The sequence below is a fragment of the Xenia sp. Carnegie-2017 genome, unplaced genomic scaffold (genome assembly GCF_021976095.1).
Source record: "Xenia sp. Carnegie-2017 unplaced genomic scaffold, XeniaSp_v1 HiC_scaffold_6, whole genome shotgun sequence".
In the NCBI taxonomy this organism is placed as follows: Eukaryota; Metazoa; Cnidaria; class Anthozoa; order Malacalcyonacea; family Xeniidae; genus Xenia; species Xenia sp. Carnegie-2017.
The window spans coordinates 15,560,135-15,577,723 of NW_025813526.1; the positions used below are offsets into that span (position 1 = coordinate 15,560,135).

The following is a 17,589-nucleotide window of genomic DNA, read 5'->3' on the forward strand; positions in this document are numbered from 1 at the left end:
AATCTTCGGGCACGCTATTTTAACTGCCATTTTCATGATGATGGGTGACTTTGATTTTGAAGAAATTTTTGTGGAAAATGATATCTCTGAGTTCAATACATTGAAAACGTTGCGAATAGTTTTATTTTGTTTTGTTTCTTCTGTTTGTGTCAATCATCATGATGAATCTTTTGGTTGCTCTTGCAGTTCAAGACATAAGTGACGAGTTCAAGAAAAAAAATAAGCAAATCAAACCCTTTTATACTGTGAGTAATTGGAATTTTTTGAGAAAGCAAATATTTCTTATAAATGAGAAGCCTATATAGGAGAATCTTCTTTAACTTTAATTTCAGAAATATCACTTTGATTGAAAATATAGTCTATATGCACACTGCCTTATAATGATTGAAGAAAAGAGAACAAGAGCAGTCTTCTAAGGTGAATAAACAACAGGAAAGAAAAACAGTCTTTACATTTCCCTTAGATATCAACTTAGATAGCGAAAGCTAGTGTAGGTAGTTTTAAGAAAAATTAGAATGCAAAAAGGATATAAACGCTACTTAAAAAAGCTAATACGCACAAAAATAATTTAACGGAAAGCTTAATCAATCGTGCAAGCTTTTTTAACTCTAGGTTTATTTTACCAAATCAGCGGTCACTGTTTTTCACTACTAAAATAATAGGATGACAAGTCTAATGATGGTAGGTGAATGAAAAGATTTTATTTTGGAGGCTTGAGAATAAGAGAAACACTATATTAATAGCCTCCAATATCAACGCCAAATACGTCGGTACAACGTATTTGTGAAAAAAAGGATAAAAGCTTCGATATAAATCTCAACCTTTAGTAACTATTTTTTTCTGTGAATATAAGATAACTTAGCTCAATATATTTTTTAAGGAGTTATTAAAAGAGAACAAAAACAGCCTAGATTTACAACCCTATTATATAAACTAAAAGATAACGTGTATCAGTGTTAGCATAAGTAATGATCTTATGTAGAGCGTTGTCTCTTCTCTAGGCAAAAATGATGAGTGATTTAGATAGAAAGATGCACAGCTTTAACAAGTGGTCTTCTTGGAATAGAAAAAGCTTTTTAAAACCAGCTGCAAGTTGGCTGAAACGTCGAGACAAAATTTTGGTTACATGATTTAGAAATATATTTATGGGTCAGTCGTCATTTCAACAGTTATAGAAAAAACATGAGGACAACGACGTATTGCAAATGGAACTTACAATGGTGAAGCAGGAACTTATAAGGATGAAAGAGGAAGTTAAATAAAAGATGAAATTATAAAAAAATTGAAGAATGACAAAGACTTGAGTAAAAAGATAGTGATAAACTTAAATTGATGAAAGCCAAATTGATAATGACAATGATGGGCATTGAGAAAGACAGTTCTCTAAAAATCCAAGGCCATTACTACACTTCAATTTACAAAAGGGGGGTGTATTAATACATTAAAATATACCTAGCTGATTTCTTTGGGAAATGAAATTCTTTTAAAAACCAAATAGATCACTCGCAATAAATAAAGTACTATAAGTCCCCTGTAACTGAGTTAATGATGATATGGGAAATACAATGGCGTAGCCAACTTGTAAATTTGCGACAAAAATTTCAAATTAACGTTATATATGTCGAAATTATATATTGACATTATATTTGAATTGTCATCAATGTTAATTTGAATTATTTTTTAACACATATCAACTTTTTTATCTGTTGGCAAGTTTTTGGCAGTTATTTTCTCGCTTTTAAAACATGATTCTTTACTTTAATCTTCTTTCTGCATCAAATTATTTGAAGACATAGTGCAAGTGTCTTTCAAAATAAATGTTAATTTCGCTTAGAACAGCGAAATTAACATTTATTTCAACAATGGTGAAACAGGAACTTAAAAGGATTAAAGAGAAAGTTAAAGTAAAAAATAAAGAATGACAAAGACTTTAGCAAAAAGATAAGAGATAAACTTAAAATGATGAACGACAAATTGATGAAGACAATGATGGGCATTGAGAAAGACAGGTCTCAAGAAATCCAAGCCATTACTAGACTTCACTTTAGAAAAGGGGTGTGTATTAATACATTAAAATGTACCTGGCTGATTTCTTTAGGAAATGAAATTCTTTTAAAAACCACATCGATCGCTCGCAATAAATAAAGTACTCTAAGTCACCTGTGACTGAGTTAATGATGATATAGGAAATACAATGGCGTAAACAACTTCTAAATTTGTGACAAAAATTTTAAATTGACGTTATATATGTCGACATTATATATTGAGGGTATATTTGAATTTTCATCAATGTAATTACTTTTTACCAGATATCAACTTTTTTATCTGTTGGCAATAAGTTGGCAGTTATTTTCTCGCTTTTAAAACATGATTCTTTACTTTAATTATCTTAAAGTAAATGGTTTAAACACGGGAGTATCGTTACATGTTTGTAAATGTAGATCGTCCAGGTTGGTATAGTCCTGAGAAGGACTGTTTTTGTTGTTGTTGACTGAGGTTTCGACAACCTTAGCGGTAGTCATCTTCAAAGTCAAAAGAATCTGAATATGACTACGTGTAAGGTTGTCGAAACGTCAGTCAACAACAACAAAAAAAGTCCTTCTCAGGACTATACCAACCAGGACGATCTACATTTACAAACATTTAATCTTCTTGCCACATCAATTTACTTAAGGACATAGTGCAAGTGTCTTTCAAAATAAATGTTAATTTCGTTTAGAATATGCACTTAACAATATCTACTTTAAAAAACAATAATGAAATGAATGTGACTAGTTAGTTTTCATAATGTGACGTAGGACAACATCTGCCATATCTCTTGTGAACGACAACTCATGATGCATGTTGTTTTGTTGCGTTGGATTCGTTCTTGCGAGATTGCTATTAATAAAACTCTATAAGTACTATATTGAAGACGAAGAAAACGTTTTACTACGACTAAAGGAATTTCAAACCCAGTTAGGCGACCACACTGGCCGACAAATTAAAACGGATTAGATTTAATATGACGACTTTTTGTGAAAATCAAAGAATTTAATGGCAATAATAAAGAATAGCGACATTTTGTCGATTTTAAGAATCACTTTTTCAGGGCAAAGATATGGAAGACGAAACCAAACACCGATCGATTTTTTTGGTTAGCGTAGGGACGAAAACGTTTAAGTTGATTCAAAGTTTAGTAGCTATCATTTTCTTCAAAACTAAGAGTTACGAAGAGCTGACGCAACTGGTACAGGATATAACTACCAACCGAAACCATCTGAACCATTCACAGACAATAGTACAGCGTTTAAAATTAAACACTCGATGCCAAAACCAAAGTGAGATCTTTTCAATGTTAATGGCAGAATTAAAGCGTCTAATCAAAGGATCGCGAATTTGGTTGAAATTTGAACGAAATGTTGCAAGATTGATTTGCTTATGGGAAAAATTACCATAAGATTCAATATCGATTATTAGCTGAAGCAAAACTAAACTTAAAATGAGAGCTTGACCTTTCTTTTGCAATTGCAGCATCCGAGAATTTCACTTCAAAGAATCATTGACGTAATGGAGGCGGTTGTCTTGCTTTTTTCTTGTGTACTTAGGTAAGCCATAAAAACGGAGCGGTTGAGAGCCTTTTAAGAAAAAGGTATTGTATACTTGGTTGTCAATTGAGCCCTTTCTTTTTAATTTTCTGAGAAGTCGTTGTAGTTTAGGTTCTCGCAATAGCGTCGGATTTTCATCAAACAGTGTGAATTTTGTTGTGTTTAATACTTATATTTTATGCTCATTATAGAATAACCAAATGAAAGCTTTGAAAAAGTGATTTTCTAATACATTTTGAAGGAGTCTGCTGAACATTACTCAAACAAACATGGTTGAATATAGTTCGCAAAGCTTACTTTAAAGAGAAAGTAAATCTACAGCTAGTTCTACATAAATCGAATTACAAATATGTATAGCCTGAAACAAGAACAAATGAGGCTCCTATTACCACTATTGTACTTAAGAAAGAAAAATGTATCCCATTGATTTTACTTCTCTATATGCCTTTCCTCTTAAGCAATAGGCATAGTTCCCACAACTGTTAATTTGAGGTTTACGCTTGCAATAAGAAAACTTAGATGAGCCGCCAAACCCAATGAAAGAATCGGGTGTATGACAATTATTTTCATTATTTCCTATGATACCAAGCCTTACAGGAGAGTTTAACTTTTTTGGTGCAATGAAGTTAAAACCTTCTTTATTGCAGTTTTGTTGAAGAACGCTGTCGTTGATTAATGACATCCATTGGCTTCGGCTCACACTTGTTTTGTGGTATTTTCCATCTGCGATGACATCATACAACGATTTAGCTTTCATCTTGAAGCTGATTAAGTTTGTACCGTTGAGTTTCATTCCAACACATATCTTGTTAATTTTGGTGCTCCAATAGATAGGAAGTTTTATTTCCAAATCATCCATTCCTGTTTTACCACTTTTAATATTGTAACTACTTTTATTTGTCCAAAACGAAGAGTCAAAATCGAATGTTTTCTAAACAAAATTTGTAAAAATTAAATAATGAATTAAAAATTCTGTTCAAATTTAAACATTTCTAACATTTATTTCAATTAAAATATATTTCCTGTCTCCAAAAAATAAGTTAATTGCATTAGACATGAACTGATCTGAGGTATTATAACTTCTACCACACAAAGACAAATCGACCTTCTGTAACTGTTTCAATGTTAACACAGGCAAAAATCACATTGTGGCAATGGCGACACTTACTGTCTCTCCTTCCACAATAAACTCTTTACTCATTGTAATTTTAAGTTTATGTCGAGAATGTAAAATGAACTAAATATACAAAAATTCAAAAAAGATATGATTCTTTTACAGAAAACTTTGCTGTAGCCAAGTGAAGTGTTTGCCTTTATCAAATACACACCATCTTCTGAACTTTTACATTTGTTTAGAATAAATAAACAAAACCATTTTGGAGTCTGGATTTTGTTTCTAGAATTTATTAATATAATATTTTATGACAAGAAACGTTGGCAAACATCAAGTTTTATCAAGCATTTTTGTTTAAGAATAAAAAAATCCCGATTGAATATAATGATGGAGAGTTATGTATTATCTATTTAATAAAATATGGAAAACATTAAGAATGTATTATATTGCTAAAGCATCATAAACTGTACGTTTTAGATAAGGTGTTTTCATAAAAGAAATACTTCAAAAAATGCAACTGCATTACGAAAATGTTTATTTTTTTAAAAATTAACATGAAATGAGAATTAATTAAGAACAGGTGGAGCGGATCTGTCGGAAACTGAAAAGGACATCATTCATCATAAGTTAGTAGCATGCACAAAATATCAGTAAGAATGTCAAGAATTGGAAGTTATTAAATGAGATATGATCTTCGCACTTAGCTGGACAATTTAAGCAGTCGTCTCAGGACCTGAAAAAATCAGGTGACTCAACGGGATTCGAACCCATGACCTCTGCGGTGCCGGTGCAGTGCTCTGACCACTGAGCTATGAAGTCACACAGTGGTGAGCAGGTCAATATTGTTGGGCTGATGTTTTCTCGTGAAATGAATTTCATATGAATGTTTTATGCAGTGCAGTGTTTGAAATTAAATGAGATATGATCTTCGCACTTAGCTGGACGAGAAAACATCAGCCCAACAATATTGACCTGCTCACCACTGTGTGACTTCATAGCTCAGTGGTCAGAGCACTGCACCGGCACCGCAGAGGTCATGGGTTCGAATCCCGTTGAGTCACCTGATTTTTTCAGGTCCTGAGACGATTGCTTAAATTGTCCAGCAAAGTGCGAAGATCATATCTCATTTAATTTCAAACACCGCACTGCATAAAACATTCAATTGGAAGTTATAGTGGAGATAGAGTGAGAGAAGCGAGTTAGTTGTGAAACGTATGTGAACAAGACGAAATCCATTGTACAATACAGTAACGAACGTACATTTTATTAGTTAATATACCTTTGTAAACCATATTGTCGCGTGCTTACTTTGATCGATTGTGACTTATCGAGGAATACGAATTTGTAAGCACAATTCTTGACAGATCTATGATTTTTCATACATCTATCATGGATCATCTAAGGTGTAAAATTTTGAATTCCAAAGCCTCAGAAATGCCATTTTAATCGTTTTAGAGCAATACAAATTTTATTGTGGGCATCGTTTTTGCGTAAAAAGAACACATATTGCTAAGTTTTTTTTAAAAAAAAACTTTGAAGTTTACCATACTGTTAGTTTACAAAACAAGAAGTTTACCATACTGTTAGTTTGCAAAACAAGAAGTTTACAATTGGCTATCAGTTGAAGTTGGTAAAGCCAGTCACAACAACAACAAAAATTTAAATGAACTAATTACACAACAGCAATTGCAGTCCTTTATTGGTTGGGCTACCCTTTTTATCCGCCGAGATTATTCCAGATCGCCCAATCATCAGGCAATTGACCAATAAAAAGGCTTCCTTAGCTTTCTTGAACTTCATTATTGGTCAAACCAGTCATTAGCATTATTGGTCAAACCAGGATTAGTATTATTGTAAATTAAATTTTATGTTGCTAATTTTATGTTGCTTTAACATTAAGCATAACATCCGAGTATTATAAACTCCATAGTTTTTTTAAGAAAAAGGTTAGCAAAATGTGTTGTTTTTACGCAAATTTGATGCCCATAAAAAATTTGTATAACTCTAAAACGAATATAACTCCATACTCTTGACGTCATTACTGATATTTTGTGCATGCTATTAACTTGTGATGAAAACATATTATCTAAAACGTACAGTTCATGATATTTTAGTAACATAATACATCCTAAATTTTTTTTTATATTTTATTAAACTAAGCTAATTTTCCATCGTTCCTTACTCAATCAGAACTTTTTTATTCTTAAACGATAGTGTTTGAAATAAGTTGATGTTTGCTAACATTTTTTGTCATAAAATATTATATTAATAAATTCTAGCTACAAAATCCAGATTCCAAAATTGTTTTGTTTATTTATTCTAAACAAATGTAAAAGTTCAAAAGATAGTGTATACTTGATAAAAACAGATACTTCACTTCACATATATATAAAAGTAATATGATACAGTAACATATATATATAGATATGGAAAAATTATAAGAATAATAAGGAAGTAAGATAAATTAATAGGGAGCGTAATATAAACTAAATGTGTTGAATTGAGAAACTTGAAAATTTAGGTCAAAGTTATTTTTTTTGATGTGGAGTGCTTCTTTGACTTATCTCATTCTTGAATCTGCCCTAACTCGAAGCACAATGTTTAAGTTTTTCGATTCAACACAATATTTTTTTGCAACATGCTCCTCATTAATTTATCTTATCTCCTTATTATTGTTAAATTTTAGCCATATCTATATATTTTGGTCGGTGTATCATGTTTAATATTCATCATTTATTTTTTGATGACAGGAAATGTTAACTGGTAAACAGGATTCTTAATTTATGACTGAATTTTTTAAAAATTTCTTAGAAAACATTTGACTTTGACTCATCGCTTTGGAAAAATAAAAATAGTTACAAGGTTGAAAATGGAAAAACAGGAATGGATGATTTGGAGACAAAACTTCCTATCTACTGGAGCACAAAAATAAACATGATATGTGTTGGAATGAAATTCAAATGCGAGATAAATTTTATCAGCTTTGATTTTCAAGCTAATTCGTTGTACGATATCATTGCCGATGGACAATACCGCCAAACCAATGTGAACCGAAACAAATGGATGTCATTGATTAAAGACAGCGTTCTTCAAGAAAACTGCAATAAAGAAGGTATCAACGCAAAGGCAGAAAGAGAATTATTTGCTCGTGTAAGGATTGGTATCCTGGGAAATAATGAAAACGGTTGTGGGACAAGTGACTCTTTCATTGGTTTTAGTGGTCCATACAAAGGTATTTTCTGCAGGCGAGTACCTCAAATCAACAGCTGCAGGAACTCAGCTCATTGCACAGTAAAGCCGAAAATAGAACTTAAATCAATGGGATATATTTTCATTTCTTAATTACAATAGTGGTAATAGGAACCATATTTGTTCTTGTGTCAGGCTATATATATTTTTAATTCGATTTATGTAGAACTAGCTGTAGATGTACTTACTTTTTAAAGTAAGCTTTGCGAATTATATTCAACCATGTTTGTTTGAGTAATGTTTAGCAGACTTCTTCAAAACGTAATAGAAAATCTTTTTTTCAAAGGTTCCATATGATTTTTCTATAATGAGCATAAAATATACGTAATCAATACAAGAAAATTCACACCACTTGATAAAAATCCTACTTTAGCCCGGGAAGCTAAACAACAAAGACTCCTCAGAAAATTAAAAAGGAAGGTTTCAATTAACAACAAAGCATACAATAACATCTTTCCAAAAGGCTCTCAACCACTCCGTTTTTATGGCTTACGCAAGTTACACTAGAAACGTGAAGCAAGACAACCGCTTCCATTACGTCAATGATCCTTTGAAGCGACCTTCTCGGATGTTTCAATGGCAAAAGCAAGGCCAAGTTTTCACTTTAAGGTTAGTTTTACTTCTGCTAACAATTGCTATTGAGTTTTATGGTAATTTGTCCCATAAGCAAATCAATCTCGCAAGATTTCGTCCAAATTTCAAACAAATTCGCGATCCTCTAATTAAACGCTTTAGTTCTGCCACTAACATTGAAAAGATATCACTTTGGTTTTGGAAACGAGTATTGAATTTTAAACGCTGTACTATTGTCTGTGAATGGTTTGGATGGTTTCGGTTGGTAGTTATATCCTGTGCCAGTTGCGTCAGCTCTTCGTATCTCTTAGTTTTGAGGACTTAGATGGCTACCAAACTTTGAATGAACTTATACGTTTTCGTCCCTACGCTACCAAAAAAAAACGATCGGTGTTTTGTTTCGTCTTTCATATTTTTGCTATGAAAAAGTGATTCTTACGTTCGACAAAATTTCACCCTTCTTCATTATTGCCATTAAATTATTTGATTTTCCAAAAAAGTCGTTATCTTAAATTTAATTCGTTTTAATTTTGTCGGCCCGTGTGGTCGCCTAACTTGGTTTGAAATTCCTCTATCGTAGTAAAACGTTTTCTTCGTATTCGATTTAGTGCTTATAGAGTTTTATTAATAGCAATCTCACAAGAACAAATCCAACGCAACAAAACAACATGCATCATCAGTTGTCGTTCACAAGAGATCTGGCAGATGTCGTCATACATCACATTATGAAAAATAACTAATTAAATTCAATTCATTATTGTTTTTTAAAGTAGATTTTGTTGATTGCATATTCTAATCGAAATTAACATTTACTTTGAAAGACACTTGCACCATGTCCTTAAGTAATTTGATGCGACAAGAAGATTAAATGTCTGTAAATGTTGATCGTCGTGGTTGGTATAGTCCTGAGAAGGACAGTTTTTTTGTTGTTGACTAACGTTTCGGCAACCTTACACGTAGTCATATTCAGATTCTTTTGACTTTGAAGATGACCACCGCTAAGGTTGTCAAAACGTCAGTCAACAACAACAAAAACTGTCCTTCTCAAGACTATACCATCCTGGATGATCTACATTTACCAACATGTAACGATACTCCCGTGTTTAAACCATTTACTTTAAGAAGATTAAAGTAAAGAATCATGTTTTAAAAGCGAGAAAATAACTGCCAACTACTTGCCAATAGATAAAAAAGTTGATATCTGTTAAAAAGTAATTACATTGATGACAATTCAACATATATAACGTCAAATTAAGATTTTGGTCAAAAATTTACCAGTTGGCTACGCCATGGTATTTTCCATATCATCATTAACTCAGTTACAGGTGACTTAAAGTACTTTATTTATTGCGAGTGATCTATTTGGTTTTTAAAAGAATTTCATTTCCGAAAGAAATCAGCCATGTACATTTAAATGTATTAATACACACCCCTTTTCTAAATTGAAATCTAGTAATGGCCTTGGATTTTTTAAAACCTGTCTTTCTCAATGCTTATCATTATTTTTATCAATTTGTCTTTCATCATTTTAAGTTTATCTCTTATATTTTTACTAAAGTCGTTTTCATTCTTCATTTTTTACTTCAACTTTCTCTTTCATTCTTTTAACTTCCTGTTTCACCACTGTAATTTCCATTTCCAATAGGTCATTGTTTTCATGTTCTTTCTAAAACTGTTGAAATGAGGTCAGACCCATAAATATATTTCAAAATCATGTAACCAAAGTTTTGTGTCGATGTTTCAGCCAATCTGCAGCTGGTTTTAAAAAGCTGTTGCTATTCAAACAAGACCATTTTTAAAGCTGTGCATCTTTGTTTCTAAATCAATTATCACTTTTGCCTAGAGAAGAGACTTTGCTCTACATAAGATCATTACTGATGCTAACAGTGATACACGTTATCTTTTAGTTTATACAATAGGGTTGCAAATTTAGACTTTTTTTGTTCTCTTTGAATAACTGCTTAAAAAATATATTGAGTTAAGTTATCTTATATTCACAGAAAAAAAAGTTCCTAAAGGTCGACATTTATATCGAAGCTTTTATCCTTTTGTTCACAAATAAGTTGTGCCGACGTATTAGGCGTTGATATTGGAGGCTATTATTACACTGTTTCTACTAATCTCAAACCCCTAAAAATAAAATGTTCTCATTCAACTACCATCGTTAGACTTGACATCCTATTACTTTAGTAGTTGAAGAACAGTGACCTCTGACTTGGTAAAATAAACCTATAGTTAAAAAAGCTTGCGCGATTGATTAATCTTTCTTTTAAATTTTTTTTGCGTGTTAGCTTTTTTAAGTAGCGTTAATGTCCTTTTTGCATTCTAATCTTTTTTATAAAACTACATACACTAACATTCGCTATCTAAGTTGATATCTTATTGAAATGTAAAGACTGTTTTTTCCCTGTTGTTTATTCACCTCTACCTATATTTACACACATTCATCTTACCTTCAGTTTTAATAAGTGAGAAGACTGCTCTTGTTCTCTTTTCTTCAATCATTATAAGGCAGTGTGCATGTAGACTGTTCTATATTTTCAATCCAAGTGATATTTCTGAAATTAAAGTTAAAGAAGATTCTCCTATATAGGCTTATCATTTATAAGAACAACTTTCTTTCATAAAAAATTCCAATTACTCGCAGTATAAAACGGTTTTGATTTGCTTACTTTTTTTTCACTTATGTCTTGAACTGCAAGAGCAACCAAAAGATTCATAATGATGATTGACTTAAACAGAATAAGTACAACAAAATAAAACTCTTCCAGCGTTTTGAATGTATTGAACTCAGAGATATCATTTTCTAAAAAACTTTCTTCAAAATCAAAGTCACCCATCATCATGACAATGGCAGTCAAAACAGCGTGCCAAAAATTTTAAATCTTTTTCTATCATTCATGATCACCATGAATGCTGTAGCAAACGCTACCAAGAAGAATAACAGTAGGATGATTACCTGTCGAGTAGAGCAAAATTACTTAATTTTTCTTTCTAAACTGAGGTGAACAGAAACAAAAAACTTTTTATATCAACATGTATCAAGACAGTATGATTTTACAGACAACAAAATTTTAATCGTCGTAGCATTTAATTGTAAAGCTTATGCAAGTCAATCCAACACTTCACTCGAACCATTTCAATATTTAAGTGATATGAAAACCTTGCATAATGTGAATGCTATTCTTCTTATTACACAAATAAGCACACTAAAGTATGGAAATTGGGTGAAATGTGTAACCAGATAAAGCCAAGCAGACAACAATGCTATGGAACAGGCTTTCCACGGAGAAATTGTCCAGGAAAGATAACTGTGGGTATATAGAGAACACATTCCAAAAAGTTCATGTCGTTGATAAAGAAGTGTGATTTGTGAAGAACTAGCTAAGGAAAAACAAAATTAAATTATATTAAATCAGAGATCACTAATATGTATACCAACTGACAATTTTGAAAAAACTATTAAATTGATTTTGTCCAAAAACCAAACTAAAAACTTACGTGGGGAAGGCAAAACAATTAACTTAGCTCAGCTAATATTCACTCAAGAAAAGAATTTACGTATCTTTTTAATTACTTAAGATAATTTATAGAAAGAATAAAGAAGAAAATAATCAATGTTTTTTAATCCCACTTGAGAAAATTCTTTAATGCAACCATAGCCAGAAAAAACAAACAAACTGCCATTGCCATTGTCAAGGAGGCATTATCTAGTGTTAGAAATAAAAAACACATCGTAAGAAACTTTATTGTTGATTAGATGTATATGCGCTAGATTACTGTTGTCTTGGGATGTTTTCTCATAAACCGGAAGGCCATTTGTTTTGTTAAAAATACCTTGTGTTGTATTAAGAATGCTATATGTTGAACTATCATGTTTGTTTAAAAGTGTTGTCTTATATTTGAGAATGCTAAATGCATAGAAGTTAAAAAACTGTAAAAACACCAGATACATAAACAATTCAAGTGTGTGATATTTCCATGTGTTATTTCTCCATTTTCTTTAAAGATATTTTAAGCAGACAGGATGAAAAAGACATTAGTAGATTTTATTATCCACCATCACTTTAACTGCAATGTGAGCTGGGTTTACGATTAGTGGACTTCATATTGCACTCTGCAGGTACAATAAAAGTTATAAAACATATTTATATGAATATATTATTCTTTTTAATGAATGGCACAGTAAAGAACGATGTGAAGAAGAGAATAAAAACAGAGTGAACATACCTTTGGCACTACCTTCAGTGGTGTAGCTAGCGAAAAACATTTGGTCGGGCTCACGAGGCGCCACCATGGTTGGCGCGGAGCGAGAAAATTTTCCGAATTTAGACTCCCTAGAACATCGGAAACGGCTATCTTAGAAAGCAAATGCGTGATATTTATGCAGGAAATAGAACCATTTTGGTTAATTTAAATTGCCGAAGGGTCTTATAGTAAAGCAGAGAAATAGTTCAAAAATAGTTGCAGATATGTGATTTATTTTCTCAACACCACATACATAAATACATACCTACGTACATCTTGTAAAGAAACTTTGACAAAAGAACCGAAAAAGGCTCAGATTTGTCATCAACAACTATCAAAAGTTGTGATGCTGTTGATTGTCGTGCTGAAATGACAATAATCATTGCTTGCATTAAAAAGTTCCCGGAAAAATTCTCACATGGCATGGACGTAAGACATCATCAGGTTGCTATCAGCCATATATGAATACCTATTTGTATAAGAAAGCAAGTCTTCGTAGTTTTTCAATGAACTTCTTTACTACCTCATCATGCAAAGTGTTGGCGTCTTCTTTCTCTGAAAGTATGTCTTTGTGAATGGAAATTCTGCAAAGAGAACTAAAACGTCCTTGGCTCATAGTATTTCTAAGATAAATTTTTACCCTCTTCGAACAAGAAAATGACCTCTCAACTGAAGCACTTGTAATTGACAAAACCCCATTTATCTTTAACAGTTTTACAACTTCTGGAATACTAGATTGAAGATGGAACTGATAAATATATTTCAATAGTTCATCGCATGAATCACGGTGAAAGTCTTTATCTCTGTAAATAAAACAAAGTTGGCTAACTAGCATTGGTATGTCAAACATATGACCATAAACCTCCTTTAGAAGATTTATCTTTTCTGAGGGCACTTCACCTTTCCACATTTTAAACACCCTAGGGTTAACAAGGTCAAAATGCTCCATATCCTGAAATCTCTCAGTCAGCATAGTCACAATTGTGTCAAGAATTTCAAAATACATTTGTTTGTAATTATGCCGTTGGTCATACCTGGTTACTGGTGGTCCCACTTTCTCAACAGCCAGGTCGTACACCTGACAATATTCTGTATCATTTCTCAGAGAAGCAACAAAGGCCTTGAATCTCTCAATCCTACTCACTAGATAATGAAAGTCAGTGTCCTTGTCTTGCAAGATAGAATAAAGTATGGATGACTGCTCAAGAATTCTATGGAAAACAAGTACCAAGAAACAAAACAAGAAGCCATTAAGGTAGCCAAGTAAACCAGTAACCTTACTTAACGTTTCATCATCCCAACCTATTGGATTATCAGTAAGATTTTCAAATATGTCTATCATTTTCTCATAGTTAGAATGCAAGACATTGATGAAATGAGCTCTATAATACCATCTTGTGTCACCAGGACTAGGAAACTCAAGCCTATGGGATGATAGTAAATCTTTTCTTTTGGGGGAATTGCTAGTACAGGTGCAGCAAGCACTAATATTAACAAAGAAAATCTTAACAGGTGAAATGGAGGATGCAGCTTGACATAATACTAGATTTAGTCTATGGGCAGCACAGTGAATAAATTGAGCATAAGGATAATCCTGCTGAACTTGAGCTTGAACACCATTGAGATGACCAGACATAACAGATGCACCATCATAAGTCTGTCCAATAAATTTCTGTTTGACATTATTATATTGACTTAACTTACCCTTAACCACTGATGATATAGCAGTTGCAGTCCTATCACAACTAACATCAATAAACCCAAGCTGTCTTTCAATGACACTTTCCCCTATGTCCATTCGAAAAATTACACTCAATTGTTCTTTGGTAGAAACATCAGTTGCCTCATCAACCTGTATACTTAAGAAAGTGCAGCGATCTATTTCTTTTAAAATCTCATCCTCTATTATCTTATCAAGACAATCAATCAAATCATTCTGAATATCAGGAGAGACTCCAGTAAACCGCCCTTCCCCAGCAAGGTGGGTTTCAGCAAGCCTGCCATGTAATCGCCTTTCAAAAACAGAATCCATCTTGGCAAAACTTTCAAGTAGCTCTCTATAATTTCCTCTATTCATGCTGTCAATAGATTCATCATGCCCCCTAAATGCTAGCTCTTGCCTAGACAAGTATAAAACAGCTTCTGTTATGGTTTTCAACATTTCCCTGTTTTGCCTTACCTCCTCGTTATGACGCTGAATCTCTTCACGTCTGGCTTGTGACATGAGACAGTCGACACGAGGCTGAAAACCGTAGGTCCTCCAGGTCTTGTAAGCACCCATGTGCGATTTTGCCTTCTCATGCTTCATACAATCGTATAGGAAATTCTTCATGTTTTTGAATCCCGTCTGCGTCCATGAAGATGACGATCCAGGGCAAAACAAAAGACAAGGCCAACAGAACAATGCATTCTTTTCTGAGCTACCACAAAGCCAATCTTTCTTCGAGTACCAACTTTCCTGAAAGCTTCTATTGCCTGTAGTCGCTTGTAAATTTGGAATTGGCCGCTGCTTTACGAGTATATTTTGATCGCCTGATTGTCGAAAAAAAAATGGTTTCTTTTTTAGTAAACTTATTATATCGATTTCATTAGCCGAAGCCATTGTAATGTAAGTTATCACGATTTCCTAATGTATATTTCGAAAGCTCAAAATTCAAGTCACGCCTTTGAAAATGAGCCTGACTAGATTTTGTTAAACATTTGAGTGTGTTCACAGCTACTCTCAACCAATCAGATTACAGATATTCCCACTATAGATTTTACTACTTGGTCGGGCTGAATTTTCAGAGCCCGACTAGATGTTGCAAAACAGCGCATTTGAGTTTTCTTAGTTGCTGTCAACCAATCAGATTGCAGATAATCCCACTATAGATTTTACTACTTTGTCGGGCTGAATTTTCAGAGCCCGACTAAACTGCGTAATGACTGGCACTAGAAATGCACTAGTCATTGTTGCTAAGTAACGTTTAAAAATATGATAATTTTGCTAATAACGACGCAATTTGACAAATATTACACTAATAGACTGTGGATTATTCCAAAAAGAGTCGCAGAATTTAAAATTTTCGCAAATCCAATTTTGAAGAAAACAAATTTTTCATTTTTGGGAAAATATTTGGTCGGGCTAAACCCGACCAGCCAGACCGCAAGCTACGCCACTGACTACTTTGTAAACATATGAAGTCGTATTCAACTTTATACTCATCACATTCTGTGTCACCTGTGGAAATCAAGCTGTTACAAAGAGCTGGTAAGCCACATCTAACATGTTTTCTGAAACCAACTTTGTAATCTGTACTTCAGGATCGTGAAACGATTTTTGCAAAATCTGAAAACAAAAATCAAAGTTCTTAAATTGTAGTTTACTAAAGTTTATTAAAAGGAATGCGTTATAAGCAAGAGCTATTCTTGTTCAACGAATATACTGATAAAGTAACACTTTTTTTACAATGTGAACTTACGTATGCAATATCTTTTACTTTGAAGAAAACACATGGTAAGTGAGATTACTCAAACCTCTCGCCATCTATTATAACACAATGGCATCATAGCACTCTCTTGATCACCACTTTAAATGGCCAAATTGAAGCAGTTAATGAATTCATAATCGTTTGTAATGGCTGCCTTGTTGTCCTGTAAACATTTCAAAACGTCTTTCTTGCCATCTAAGGCAGCTTCCAGCAGTGCTGTCCGTTTATCTTTAGTCTCCCAGTTTATCATGGAATAATCATGTTCTAGCAATAATTTAACGACTTCGACATTTCAATCCTGTGCTGTGATATGAAGAGTAGTGGATTCCTCATGGTTCTTAAAATTAAACACAAAATTTGGTTGACATTTACTTTTTTACATGTAAAAACGTTTAAAAAAAGTGATGTAATTTTAGGAACAATCTCTTGTTCTTAACACTATTCTCTTCTTGTTATTGTATAAAACAGTCACTAAATGGTTTCCATTGCTTAAAATGCCTTTTCCAAACTATTGGGAATGTTGCTCGAGGTTATAAAAGCGGTATTAAAGCACTCGCCTTCGGCTCATGTTTTGTGCACTTCACTTAACTCTCGCTTAGCTCCCGTGTGTTTGGATAAAGCAGTCCAAAAACACAAACCGTTTAGTAAAGGTGAATTATTCTTTAGAATTATAATTTTCTATTAAAATAATTTCACTTCAGTATACTTTTTCAAATTTGTTTCAAGCACGCAAAATTTGTTCGTAAAAATTGTTGTCTCTAAGTGGCATAAATAAGATGAACCTAAATGCCTTTTCTAGTTTTATTTATGAATGAAAAAGTGACATACGCAATAAGTTAGCTACTTAAGAGAAACAGATGTGTTGCATTTAGACATAATTTTATTATAATTTTGTTGACTCATTAGCTTTTGTCGTCATTTTAGTAATGAGAGTTATTTCACTTTAATATTTAACATAATTCGACGCCTTGTATATGTAAACAGCGTGCTGTTATGACAATTTAAATTTACTAGTTAATGATGTCCATTGGATAAGAAATGTGTTTTATTTTGCAACGTTAAATGCAAACTAAAAAATGTTTCCTCCGTTTGATTCATTATTTAAAATCTACTTATTAGCAAAAACTTTTCTCTGAAATATTAGAACAAGGTGTAATGTTTAACGTATCCGTGAAGAAATCGTGTTAATTTGCTCAAATCATCTTTTTGCTTTGTCGGTTGTAAATTGCCTTTAAATGGACCCTGTCTGTCTTTGCAAACATTCGGATTCTAGCAGAATTATCATGTCATCCAAGGTATTTGGTATATATATCGTCTATTGACAAGTGCCTTGCATGACGTCACAAAA

At 32.8% G+C, this 17,589-nt stretch overlaps 1 protein-coding gene and 1 long non-coding RNA gene across 2 annotated transcripts; one reads left to right on the forward strand and one right to left on the reverse strand.

Moving 5' to 3' along the window:
* Positions 1-1,247, forward strand: LOC124458123. Its single transcript, XR_006953020.1, has 3 exons — positions 1-245; positions 333-417; positions 1,002-1,247. It is a non-coding gene; the product is annotated as an uncharacterized LOC124458123 (long non-coding RNA).
* An 8,402-nt stretch (positions 1,248-9,649) lies between these two features.
* Positions 9,650-16,278, reverse strand: LOC124458112. The gene is made up of 12 exons (XM_047008205.1): positions 16,233-16,278; positions 15,992-16,099; positions 14,951-15,303; positions 14,476-14,623; positions 13,241-14,073; positions 13,037-13,135; positions 12,754-12,860; positions 12,158-12,233; positions 11,483-11,522; positions 11,196-11,255; positions 10,977-11,081; positions 9,650-10,195 (listed from the first exon to the last, which is right to left on the reverse strand). The coding sequence occupies exons 3-5, from the start codon at positions 15,101-15,103 to the stop codon at positions 13,241-13,243; spliced, it is 1,134 nt and encodes a 377-aa protein (XP_046864161.1). The 5' UTR covers positions 15,104-15,303; positions 15,992-16,099; positions 16,233-16,278; the 3' UTR covers positions 9,650-10,195; positions 10,977-11,081; positions 11,196-11,255; positions 11,483-11,522; positions 12,158-12,233; positions 12,754-12,860; positions 13,037-13,135.
* Between the last annotated feature and the right edge of the window lie 1,311 nt (positions 16,279-17,589).